Genomic DNA, 12,290 nt, shown 5'->3' on the forward strand with positions numbered 1-12,290 from the left:
CTACCCCATCATTTTAAAAGCCCCTTTCTGAATCCCACAAGTATTTTTAAGCTGCTGTTCCAGCCTCTCCTCCTCTTTTCCCTGCTGTTTCCCCTGGTTGGGCTCTATCGCTGCCCAAGCTGTACTTAGAGCTAGCAACACAACCCCACTGCACTGAGATACAACATTAAGCTTGAACCAAACTCTGCCAAGTCATACTCAGGAGGGTTCAAAACCAGTGTGTTTTAAGCATACTTGCATCCTATTTCCTAGGGGCGGAAGGCTGTAGGGTTTTCGTGCAACCCCTGAAGCATTTGGAAAGCAGAAGAGACCTGTGAGGAGGCTTGCCAGGGCTCTTCAGCTTTTAGTGTTACATGATAGTGTGTGTACACCTCTCTTCATCCCTAGTTCAGGTTCAGCTAAACAAATCTCTGGCCATTCAGTGCTATGTCTTTGGAAGCCAACCTGCTTGTCCTCATGTCATATTACTCATGTGAGTAAAATGTATTTTTTTCCCTACCTATCTTTTCATTTGTAATAGCAGCAGTGGCAAATTTCCTTCTCTTGCTGGAAGATTTCCAGCAGTGTGGATGTATGGGGGTGGCATTTGTCCCCTTCATCCTTTTGTCTTTTAAATCATTGGCGATTTCTCTTTTTTTTTAACTCCTGAAAAAATATTTATTCCTCTCAGAGCAATATAGAGCTAAGTTTTATGGTTTAGCTTGTTTCCAAAGGAAGTGACATTCACATGTTTAATTGTAGAATCACAGAGTGGTTTGGCTTGAAAATGACCTTAAAGCCTTTACCACCCTCACAGGGAAGAACTACTGCCTCAGAGCTCATCTCAGTCTCCCCTCTGGCAGGTTAAAGACATTCCCCTTGTCCTGTCCCTACAGACCCTTGTCCAAAGCCTCTCTCCAGGTTTCTTGTAGCCCCTTTAGGCACTGGAGCTGCTCTAAGGCGTCCCCTTTAGGAGCCTTCTCTTCTCCAGCTGACCCAGCCCAGCTCTCTCAGTCTGGCTCCAGAGCAGAGCTGCTCCAGCCCTCGCAGCAGCTCCGTGGCCTCCTCTGGACTCCCTCCAACAGTTCCATGTCCCTCTTGTGCTGTTGCCCCAGAGCTGGACACAGGACTTTGCAGGGTTTTCACCTGAAATGTGTGGCTTCTCCTCCTTTCCTGCATGGGCCGGAGCAGTGGTGGGCTGAAGGGGTCTCCTGTGATCTCTCCCTGGCATCCTGAGCTTTGCTTTCTCCTGGGTGCACACCAGCTCATTTTGGGAGTGCATGTGGCTGGGAAGTGCCCATGTCACCAGGCTGCTGGCAGATGCATCTCTCCCAGCGGGTTTCTTTTATGAAGAACAACTTAGTGGCAACATCTGGCTTCCCTCTTGCTCCATGACCATTCCCACTGCTGCCCACAAAACCAGAGAATGCCTTATTCCAAACTGGGCTGAGCAGATAATGCAATCCTGCAACAAGGAGGACATCAAGTGGCTCGGAGGATGAGAGCCCACCACACAGCACAGGTTACACTGGGATCATGGACACATTCAGCACGGATTGCCCTCCTCCATGGCCTGCTGTGGAGTGCAGTGAGGTCGCTGGGGCTCTTTGCTTGTCTTCCAACCTTCCTCTTCCTTTGTGCTATGGGAAATAAGAACTTAAGAAGTATAAATTAACAAATGAAACCCAGTGATTTGAGCTGCAGTTGTTTGCCAAGCTTTGGCAATGACTCTTGGTGCCAGCACAGCTCCCCACTGCCACCTCCCCTTGAGTGCTTATTTAAGCCAACACATTGCTCTGCTAATTGGAAGATGGGCTTTTAAAACACCAGCAGTGGCAAATGAATCCAGCTGTAGCTGCAAAAGCACCAGCCAGGCTTGCAGCCCTTAGGAGGAGAGGAATGTGCCCCCCAAAACAGAGGCACAGCACCCTGCTGGGGTCAGCCCAGAGGAGGTGGTGCTCCATGTTTCTCTTTCTTATAATCAATAGGGATTCTATGAGTGAAAGGGAGTCAGAAGCAGGGGAAAATGCAGGTTTATGAGTGCTGGCACTGGAAATGAGGGAGGTTTTGTTGAGGTTTGTAACCAGGGAGCTCAGGCAGGATCCTGCCTGCAGAGGAGTGGTGGTGGGCAGCCAAAATCTCCTGCAGGAAGGGCCCCTCTGCCCAGAGATGTGTTATTTGGGGACACAGAAGTGGTTCAAAATTGCTTTTAAAAAATGGCCCAGGGAAGAGGTCTGGCCTTCTTCAGGACAGCTTTGGAGCTCTGGATGGGAGGACACATCCCTGATGGACAGTGGGATATGTTTCTGTGGTCCTGTAGCTGCCATGTTTGTTCCAGGGATGCGAGTTTGCAGAGCTCCTGACCTGACTTAATCCCAGCCCTGGTGTGCTGTTGACCCACCTCTGCTGCCCCACATCTCCTCAGCCCAGCTCAGGTGTGGTCCCAGGGCGACGCAGGGCTGCAGCCAGCCTTGAGCTGCTTGCTAGGCTGGATTTGAGCCTGCTCCCTGGTGAGCAGCAGCAGCCTGCAGGAATGGTGGTGAGTATTTGCTCCGCTGCAAGTATGGAGAAGATAAATGACCGAGTCAAAGCCACTGATGGAGATGAATCCTTGCCCCATCAGAGCAAAGCAGGATGTTCTCTGGTGGCTTTTAGATTCAGGGCAGGGGGAGGGACATCTTTGCTTTGTCTCATATGAGCTTGCTTTTGTTTTCTCCCTTCTGATCTTCTTTTTCCCTCTTCACCCTGCAGAAAGCATTCAATGCCCTGTGCCACAGCACACACTTGTATGGCCGGAGGCTGGTCTTGGAGTGGGCAGACACAGAGGAGACAGTGGAGGCCCTGAGACGGAAAACAGCAGACCATTTCCATGGTAAGGTAGCAGCTTCCTTCTGGCCTGTTACTACATCCCTGCCTGGCACCATCCCATCTGGCACATGCTACTTACTGGTCCACGCAAGCCCTTTCCCTGCCACTACTGGCTTGCCAGAGCTGGCAGGGAGATGCTGGAGCCTGAGGATGCAGGGGGAAGCAGGAGGCATCCAGGCCATGGCTTTGTCTGACAGCTCTCTGTGTGGATGTGAGCCCATTAACTCTTTGTGTGCTGGTAGTGCAGAGGCACATCAATGCCTCCTGCCAGCCACGATGCTTTCACTCCATCCGCCTGCACCCTAGGGTGCTCTGTAGTTGGGGACCAGGCTCTGGCAGATGAAAAGGGACAAATAACTTGGCCATCAGTTGAGACACGGACAGGGCTGTTTGGATCAGGTTCCTGAGAATGACAGCTTGGCAGATAACAGCACTGCAGGCTCCTATTGACAGCCATTGACAGGCACAAATGCATTGCTTGGCAAATATTTATGTAGGAAGGGCTCCCCTGGGCTGGAGGGCTAAGCTGGGGATCAATGCTCTTCCTCCTCCATCCCCTCCCAGCTTCCCTTTTCCAGCACACACATGCCCATCGTCCTGAGGAGTGGCATAAACAGTTGTAGGGCTGAGAATGGAAGAGCAGCAAGTCTTGCTTATTTACTGAGCCTGACTCCAGAGGGACCCAGCCTCCTGTTTGTGAAATGGTGTGCTCAGAGCACTGGTGTTACAGGCTGGGAAGCTGCAGTTTGGTGGTGGAAGGGTTGAGAGTGGGTACAACTGGAGAGGTGTGGAGCAAAGTGGGATGTACTGGAATCCATGGGCTGATCTCCAGTGTGGTGCCAAAAAAGAGTGTCCAGACGTGGGTAATAGCCTGGGGGCAGAGCTGTGCTGCTGAGGGCACGTGTGAGGCAGCAGGAGGATGGGCACAGCTAGGGGATGGATGTGCCCACCCAGAGCCCAGTGCTTGATCACAGTGATGTGAATCTCCACCTGGGTGCAGAAGGTAGCAGATGTGATGTCTCGTGTACCCCATTTTATACTCAGGATCTCCTTTACCCCTTTCTACTCTGCTTAATGTAGGAGGAAAAAACCCAGTCTTGGCTTTCTGGTAGTTGCAGACTCACAGCAGATGCTGCCTGTGAGTTCTGTCACCTCCCACCTTCCCCAGGCTCAGCTTGCTCCTGATTCCAGTCTGCATTTGCTCTAGCCCCCTTGTCTGGGGTCTTCTTCACCAAGGTGGAGACTCTGGGAGAGGATTTGCACATCCCAGGAGGAATGCAGCCTTGGAGCTGCAGTGACTTCAGGAGCAAGGTTATCACTCCCCATCTTTAGGGACTGAAAATGTGCTTGAAGGCAGCAGTCATCACTGTGCTCCAACCGTCTCAAGGGGAGAGAAATAACATCCAATGACTTCAGCCCTGCCTGGTGCACACACACATCCTCTGCTGCAAAACCGCTGGTAGCTAATCCTGCAGCAGCAGGAGATCTGCCAGGAGCACATCTCCATAACAAAGCCTGTCTGGGGCACACTGGTGGGCACTGGGATGAGGTCTCGGCTGCGCCACACTGCACTGGCAGGCTGGAGTTCCATGGTGGGATTTTCTTTCTTTGGGAAGTGCTCTCTCCTGATTTCAAGGGCTTTTTGGCAGGGATGGGCAGCAGCCTGAGGAGGAGAGGGAGCTGCACCCTCTCCCTTTTGCTGTGGGTGTGCAAAAAGCAATTGTGATAGTGATAAAGAGGGAAAATCTGCAGCTACTGCTCTGCCTTCAGCCCCTGTAGGGATGGTCCTTTGTGTTTCCTCCCCAGTGTAGCCAGAGGCTGATTTTCCCACATGGAGCTGGGGTGGAGAGGATGGAGCACACAGCACTGTCACCCTGCCTTGAGTCTTCCCTCCCCCTGCAGCCTACTGAGGAGCCAGGCTGAGACCTCACATCTTGTTTCACTGGTGATGCAGAATGGCTTCTGTCAACCAGAAACCAAGCTTGCTTTTTGCTAATACCCATTTCCACCCCCCACTATCCTCCTCTGCCCACAACAAACAGAAGCAGCTCAGACATTCCCATACTGCTCATGGATGTCCCAATGAGTTTCCCCTCCCACCTCAGTAGGAGACCTGTGAGTGACTTGTGAGTGTCTTCCCCCTGCTTTGCGGGCTGCAAAGGTCCCTTATCTCAGGTTGGAAGGACCAAGCTGGGAATGGGAGAGAAAATATAATTTGGGATTTTCAAGGCTTAGGAAACAGAGTCAAGACCAAGGTCCCTGGTGTCTCCAACTGTTCTTTGCCACCAAAAGCTGCTGCTGCTGTCGTCTTGTTGCTCCCCAAGCCAAGCCCAGCCAGCAGCATCTGAGAAGCAGGATGTGGAGGCAGATACCTTCAAAAGGTATAGTGTGGTGGATGGAGTGGGTCTTATCCCAGTATCCAACGCAGCTTATTCCTCATTTCCTGCCCTAAATTTCTTCACAGCTTTGAGCATTGCCGTCCAATGAGACAGTCTTTTCCTACTTTTAGTTTCTCTCAAAGTCTTCTGTGCAATTGGAATTGGACTTTGTTGAAAAGTTCCTTCTTTTTCTTCTTCCATTTCCTCTTTTCTCTGAAGTTTTTGGTTAGCTGCAGGCACAACAGTGATGCACAGGTATTTCCATGGTTAACACGTGGTGGCTCTGTGTGTAGGAGAGGCTGTGGAGTGATATCAGAGGTGAGAAGATTGCTGTAAAGCCTGGGGGTTGTTATCACTTGGGTCCAGTGGGTCAGTGCAGTGACCTAGGTTTGATGGTGAGGTTGACTTGAGCTATGAGCTCATCCTGCCCCATCTCAGTGCCATGATAGCAGCTTCGAAAGAGCCACCTTGGTCTTTCAGGGTGGTGTCTTGAGTAGCAACAGCCAGAGCCCCTCACCCAGCAGCTCCAGTGTCACACACATCATTTTTGGCTTAGAGGTGTCCTACCACTGACTACTTTCTGCTATAATTATGCACCTTATTTCTCACCACCAGTTACAGAGATTTGGCTTCCAGCTCCCAGGTCTCACCCTGCTTTATTTGTTAGGTTAAAGAGGGGTCTGGTCTCCTCAATCTTTTCTCTGTGCAGGTGTTCATCATGGCAATCAAGCCACTTCTGAGATAACCTTTTCAATAGATCTAATAGATGCAATAAACCAGAATAGGCATCCTTCCCATTTCATGTCATTTTCAGGTCATTCTTTATGGCTTGTTCTGAGGCTTTGTAATGTTCCAGGAGATGGTGAGGAGCCCAGCACTGGCCACGGGCTGCCAGAGATGGTTTCAGTGATGCTGTCAGGAGGGAGTCACAGCCCAGCACTGATGCTGGGGATGCAGCCCTACACCTCCTGCCTCCAAGCACAGTCTGTAGGAGATTTAAGGCTTTTTGCTCTTTTCTGAATGGACCTTCTGCTCATCCAGAAGCAGGAGGGGCTTATTAGAACAAGCAAACAACTCTTTCTTGGAGTTCTAATTACATCCCACTATAGGTTGTTAAGTTTATGGGACCTGCTGCTGCAAGGTCTCAGTCCTTTGTCCTGCTTTAGGCCATGCTGGACAGGACTTGGAGCAACCTGGTGTAGTAAAAGGTGTCCCGGCCTGGGGCAGGGGTTTGGAACTGGATGATCTTAAGGTCCTTTCCAACCCAAACCAGTCTGTGATTCTAAGGTGGCTGGAGACCCTGAGATGGGAGAGGTTTGGAGGCTGCTGTGGATAAAGAGACTTATCTACTCTTGCGTTAGATAAGAGAAGCCATGGAAAGGTTGACCAGTGGTTGGCCTTTAATCCAGCCTGTCATGTGGAGCAGGGTGATGGCAAACACTACATCAGGGCAGCAAGAGATGCACAAACCCTGCCACCAGTAGCATCTTGGTCCTCATTTGGGGAGGAGGATCGTCCTTTTGCAAAACAGGGATCACTGACATCTTTGAAACCATCAGTGATGAAGGGATCCCAGTGCCCTGCAGCTGAATGTGCCAGACCTGGGCTGAGTGGTCCATGAAAGAAAGGTGTGTGAACAGCTCCATCCCCATGTTCTTCCCTCTGTTTCCCAGCACAGGGTGATGGTTTGCTGGTGCAGCTCCATCCTGGCAAGCCTCACTGTGGGAAGAAAGGCTGCGTGGAGACCTCAGAGCAGCTTCCAGTATCTGAAGGGGGCTACAAGGATGCTGGAGAGGAACTCTTCATCGGGGACTGTAGTGATAGGACAAGGGGTGATGGGTTCAAACTGAAACAGGGGAAGTTCAGCTTAGAGATAAGGAAGAAGTTCTTCCCTGTGAGGGTGCTGAGACGCTGACACGGGGTGCCCAGAGAAACTGTGGCTGCCCCATCCCTGGCAGTGTTCAAGGCCAGGTTCGACCCAGAGGCTTGGAGCAACCTGCTCTAGTGGAAGGGGTCCCCGCCCGCGGCAGGAGGTTGGAACTGGATGATCTTGAGGTCCTTTCCAACCCAACCCAGGCTGTGGTTCTGTGATTCTTCAAGCTGTGTGAGCAGAGCAGCCATCCCCTCAGCGTGTGCGCGCTCCCTGTCTCCCGGGAGCCCACAGTCCGTGCAGGGAAGGTACTTGCTCCCAATCCAGCTAAATTACTATTGACTTGTGTTCTCTGCGCTTCACAAACATTGCACACAGGCATCAGCAGCAGGGCTGGCGGGATCCTGCCAGGCCTAACTTGGGAAACCAGCTGTGCTGGGCCGTTTTTTCCTGCTCTTTCCCATCGATCAAAGAATTAAATTGACAGATGGGAATTCGGTGCGAGACGCGGGAAGGGGAAGGAATGACTTGTGGGTTTGGTTTGGTTGTTTTAATAGGAAGGATGGGGTGGAAAGAGGGGATGTGGAGGCTGCGGGGTGGGTGAATGAGAGGGATATGTGAGGAGCGGGCACTTGTATTTCAGTGGTGAGAGTGTTTCCAGAGAGCCCCACTGCAGCTCACCGTTGGTTATTTAGTTGTTTGCTGGAAGCAGAGGGTTTGCAGGGGAGGACAGGCTCCAATCGAGCACTCCCTGGTGGGGTATGAAGAATCTTCCTCATCCCCATCCCCTTATCCAGGTTGTTCCTCCTTTGAGCCACAGACCCCCAACTGCTCCTTTTACCTCTTGGCTGCATTACAGCCTCACCTCCCAGCATTTTGGGCTTCCTTTTTTCTCCTTTCTTCTTTTATTATAGCTTGCTTTTTCTCTCAGAGAGCATCTGTAACTAATGCAAACACATGCTGTAGCCGGCGAGTCAAACCCCGCAGGATTAGCATGGCATCCACAACCCTGCCACGTTCTAATCCCGTGGTAATCCCCCTCCCGGCCCACCCCCGCCGGCTTTGCCTTTTGTTTAAAGGAAGCAAATGGGATCCTTAGCGGGCAAACCTTAACCAGCTTGGAGCAGCACAACAGAAGTCGAAGCAATTCACTTCCCCACCCTCCTGTGTTGGGTTTTTCCCCCTTTTCCTCTTTATTAGGAAGATGGGGGGATGCTCCCAGTGCTCCCCGGGCAGTGCTGCGGCTGAGCTGGTGAATCTCAAGCATGTGGTGGGGGTCCTTTGCCCTGCCAGCCTCCTGTCTGTGCCACAGTCCCATGGGTGCACCACACTGCTTAGGGATGCTCCCCTAGCACCCAACATCCCCCATCCAGCACCCCCTCTGCCATGCAACCCCATCATCATCTCCATGCAGGGCCAGTCCCATGGGTGCACCACACTGCTTAGGGATGCTCCCTTAGTACTCATCCAGCATCCCTCATTCAGCACCCCCTCGTCTGTGCAACCCTATCATCATCTCCATGCAGACTTTCAGGGTCTGAAGGGCTGTCAAGTGGGGGACACTCTCTTCCCTGCTATGGATTTGGGAGCTGGGACCACGTGTGATGCCATTTCGAAGCCCTGAGCATGAGGCTTGACATGGAGCTGGGAGGGCAGAGGGAAGGGGAGGGAGAATTGCTGCGCTGGCAGTGGGTTGTCCCTTGTGCCTATGGATGATTGAACTGGGAAGAGCCACCAGTGGCTCTGGGGGTAGCACCTTGTGGTCTGCCTCATCTCCCCTGAGCTCAGCACCCGCATCCCTGCAGCCCCCAGGGGAGGGAGGCAGGTTCTGGCTCTCTGACAAGGAATTAATTGAAAACTAAAATCATTAGATGGGAACTCCAGAAATGCAAAATTGTTGGGAATTGTTGGAGGGGGGAGGCGGAGGGGGGGGATGTGAGCTTTTGTCAGGTTAATTTCTTCTGTATTGATGTTTTGTGACATTTACTTGTTGTTTATCTCCCGCAGCAGCTGTAATACTAAAAGAAAATGCACAGCTTGTTCCATTTATTTATTTTACACCTTTTCTTTAGTCCTATGGTATGTTTGTTTGTTTGAGAAACCCAGCGAGGCTTTTGATGTCTGAAAGCAGGATTTAAACAGCTGTTCTCCATGTGCTGCTTGCAAGCCAGAGCCGCTGGCTGGGGGGGAAAAGGGGGAGAGCACTGCTTCCCTATGGAGAGGAAGAGGAGGCAGAGCCGACTTCAGCTTCAGCACAGGGACCAAATGGTGGTGTCACCCCTGGTGCTGTTGGGTTGCTCGCTTGGGTGCTGGGGGGTTTCTCGCCCTCCCACAGGCTGTAGGATCCATAGGGAGGGATGTACACACAGTGGTTCCAGGGGCGTGATCATAGAATCATGGAATCATTTTGGTTGGAAAAGACCTTTAAGATCATCAAGTCTGCAGCAGTGCCAAGGCCACCACTAACCCATGGCACAGAGGCCTCAGCTACATGGTGTGTGTGTCCTTGCAGGGACAGTGACTGCCCTGGGCAGCCTGTTCCAATGCCTGAGCACCCTCTGGGGAAGGAATTGTTCCTCAGCTCCATCTGAACCTGCCCTAGTGCAGCTTGAGGCTGTTTGCTCTTGTCCCATCCCTTGTTCTTTGGGAGCAAAGATCAGGCCCCTCCTGGCTTCATCCTCCTGTCAGGCAGTTGGAGAGAGTGATAAGGTCCCCCTTGGGCCTTCTCTTCTCCAGACTAAACCCCCCAGGTCCCTCAGCCCTTCCTCATCACACTTGTGCTCCAGGCCCTGCACCAGCTCCAGTGCCCTTCTCTGGCCCCGCTCCAGCACCTCAATGTCTCTCTTCCAGTGAGGGGCCTGGATGATGCTTTGAGGGTCACAGGACAGTGCTGTTAGTGTGGGGCAGGAGAAGCAAAGAAGGGACATTGCTGTCTCAGCTGTCAGGCATGAGCTGCCTCTCACGTTCATGCACTGCCAGCTGAGGTGGGCTGCGGGGCCAGGCAGCAGTCAGATGTCTCAGGAAGGATGTTGGTAGGTCTGTGTACTGCTAAGAGCATTGTTGAACCAAGGCTGGTGTCTAAGTTTGGTCTTGACCACCAAGAGCGGTCACTTTTGGACAGGGAATGGGTGAATTGGGATCAACGGGAAGGGTTGGCACCACCAAGGAGCCTGTTTGGATGCTTCCAGCAAAGCATGGGTGGTAGGTATGGAGTCACACCTCCAGCCATGGCACCCTGCCTGGCGAGGAGAAGTAAATGATAGTGGAGGAGATGAAGGGGATTTGAGGAGCCCAGATTTTAATCTTTGCTTTTCTTCTTCTCTATCCCCTTCGCTACCACCTGGGCCTGGACAGACTCCCCAAAGAAGAGAAAACAGTCGGAGGTTTTGAATGAAATCCTGGAGCATCTGGAAGAGGAGGAGAGCAACAAGGACGAGGCCATGTAGCAGCTGCCTGGCATCTGCTGAGGTGGGTACCAGGGCAGTGGCAAGCAAAGCTGGCCCTAAAGGTCAAAATGGGCTGCTGCAGGGTCAGCAGTGCCAAGAGGAGAAGGTGGCATTACAAAGGCTCAGCAGCCTCTGAGTCAGGGTCCCCATCCTGCCTCTGCTCCCTCTCACCTTGCAGGCTCATAGTCATGGTCTCAGGGGGTACAGCCTAGATCTGGGCTCAGTTCGGGCTCTGTGTGGAAGTGAGTGCACGCACTGCTTGTGTGTGCGTGCTCCCCAGTGTTTGCTCTGCTGCAAGGAAAGCCAGCAGAACTGCTGCTGCAGCAGAAATCACTGTCAAGTCACAAACTGGCCCTCGCTGTGCTTGGGGAAGCCAAAAATATAAAGCTGCTGTTTGGAGACCAACCTGCAGCTGCCACCATGAAGGACGTAGTTTGGCAAAGGCTTTTCCCCTCCTTGCACCAGCAGCCTCCACAGCTTCACTCCATCCAGAGCACCATGCACCCCAGGGTCTGTTCATGCCATCTCAAGTCCTGGCTGGCATTGCTCCTCCTTGGCATATGTCTTCATGGAGTAGCATCTTCAGGGCTGGAGTGTGGGATGGCGGAGGTTAGCAGGAGGGGAGCCAGGGTGAAATAGCTGCTTGTGGGCAAACACTGTACAGCTCAGCCAGCTTCCTTTTGAGACCCCCTGTGTGGTTCAGGAATGGTGAGAGACTCACAGATCTCCTTTGTGTGTTTGTGGCCATGGATTGCTGGTAGGAAACCTGTTCATCAGCCACAGCAGCTGAAAGAGTGCAATAAAAACACCAGGGATGCTCCCAGATCCCTTTGAACTGCACTCTGCCCCCCTTTTCCTATCCACTGAAGGACTCACCACCCACCTCCACAGTGATGAAACACCGTCCTGTGCTGAGAAACTCAAGCAGAGCTGAGAGAGACAAGTGCATCATGCTGGAATGCTGCCACAGGGAGGTGACTGGGGGTGCTGGGGTGACAATTCCTCCATGCTGAGGAGAAAGTCCCTGTGGTGCTTCCTCCAGCAGTGTGTGTTTGCTAAACACAATCTCTTCATCAGGGACTGTAGTGATAGGACAAGGAGTGATGGGTTTAAACCAAAACAGGGGAAGTTCAGGTTAGACATATGAAGAAGTTCTTTACTGTGAGGGTGGTGAGGCACTGGCACAGGTTGCCCACAGAAGTGGTAAATGACAGAGCCTCGGGTGACATGGTCCAGTGTGAGATGTCCCTGCCCATGGCAGGGGGTTGAAACTGGATGATATTAAGGTCCTTTCCAACCCAAACCATTCTGTGATTCTAAGGGAATGATTTACCATGTTCTGGCTCCTGCTTTTACAGCCACAGAAATTACAGCAGTTCCTAAATCTCATCCAGGTGCCAGCACCTGGTTTTCGGGGTGCTGCACATGAGCCCATGGTGTTGGGGGTGTTCTCTCTACCAGCCCTGGGAAGCTGCCCCGCGCTCACTGGCGTGTGTTTGTGTGTGTGATGCACATTACTGCTGGCGAGGCTGTTTTCCTCTCAGCAATATCTGCCTATTGCTGCGAGGCAGTTCTCAATACACCTACCAGTGGGATGCTCATAACCTTACTTATTACCAGACTTTTGTTCAACCCACAACACTGCTGGCTGCCTCAATAGCGAGCGCATCTGGGCCCGGAGCCCACCAATAACCCTGCTAATACATCTGCCTTCCTGGGCTGCCACAAGCACCGGGCACAAGCACAGCG

The 12,290-nt window shown here is 52.2% G+C and overlaps 1 protein-coding gene across 1 annotated transcript in view; it reads left to right on the top strand.

The window, feature by feature from the left end:
* Positions 1–10,541, top strand: part of RBM19 (RNA binding motif protein 19) — a 58,075-nt gene extending 47,534 nt beyond the window's left edge. Inside the window, exons 23-24 of the mRNA XM_010012188.1 lie at positions 2,731–2,851; positions 10,450–10,541. Coding sequence (XP_010010490.1) covers positions 2,731–2,851; positions 10,450–10,541 — 213 coding nt within the window. The remainder of the gene's footprint in view (positions 1–2,730; positions 2,852–10,449) is intronic.
* The last annotated feature ends 1,749 nt before the right edge of the window (positions 10,542–12,290 follow it).

Source organism: Nestor notabilis, unplaced genomic scaffold (assembly GCF_000696875.1).
Source record: "Nestor notabilis isolate BGI_N333 unplaced genomic scaffold, ASM69687v1 scaffold14883, whole genome shotgun sequence".
Taxonomy (NCBI): Eukaryota; Metazoa; Chordata; class Aves; order Psittaciformes; family Psittacidae; genus Nestor; species Nestor notabilis.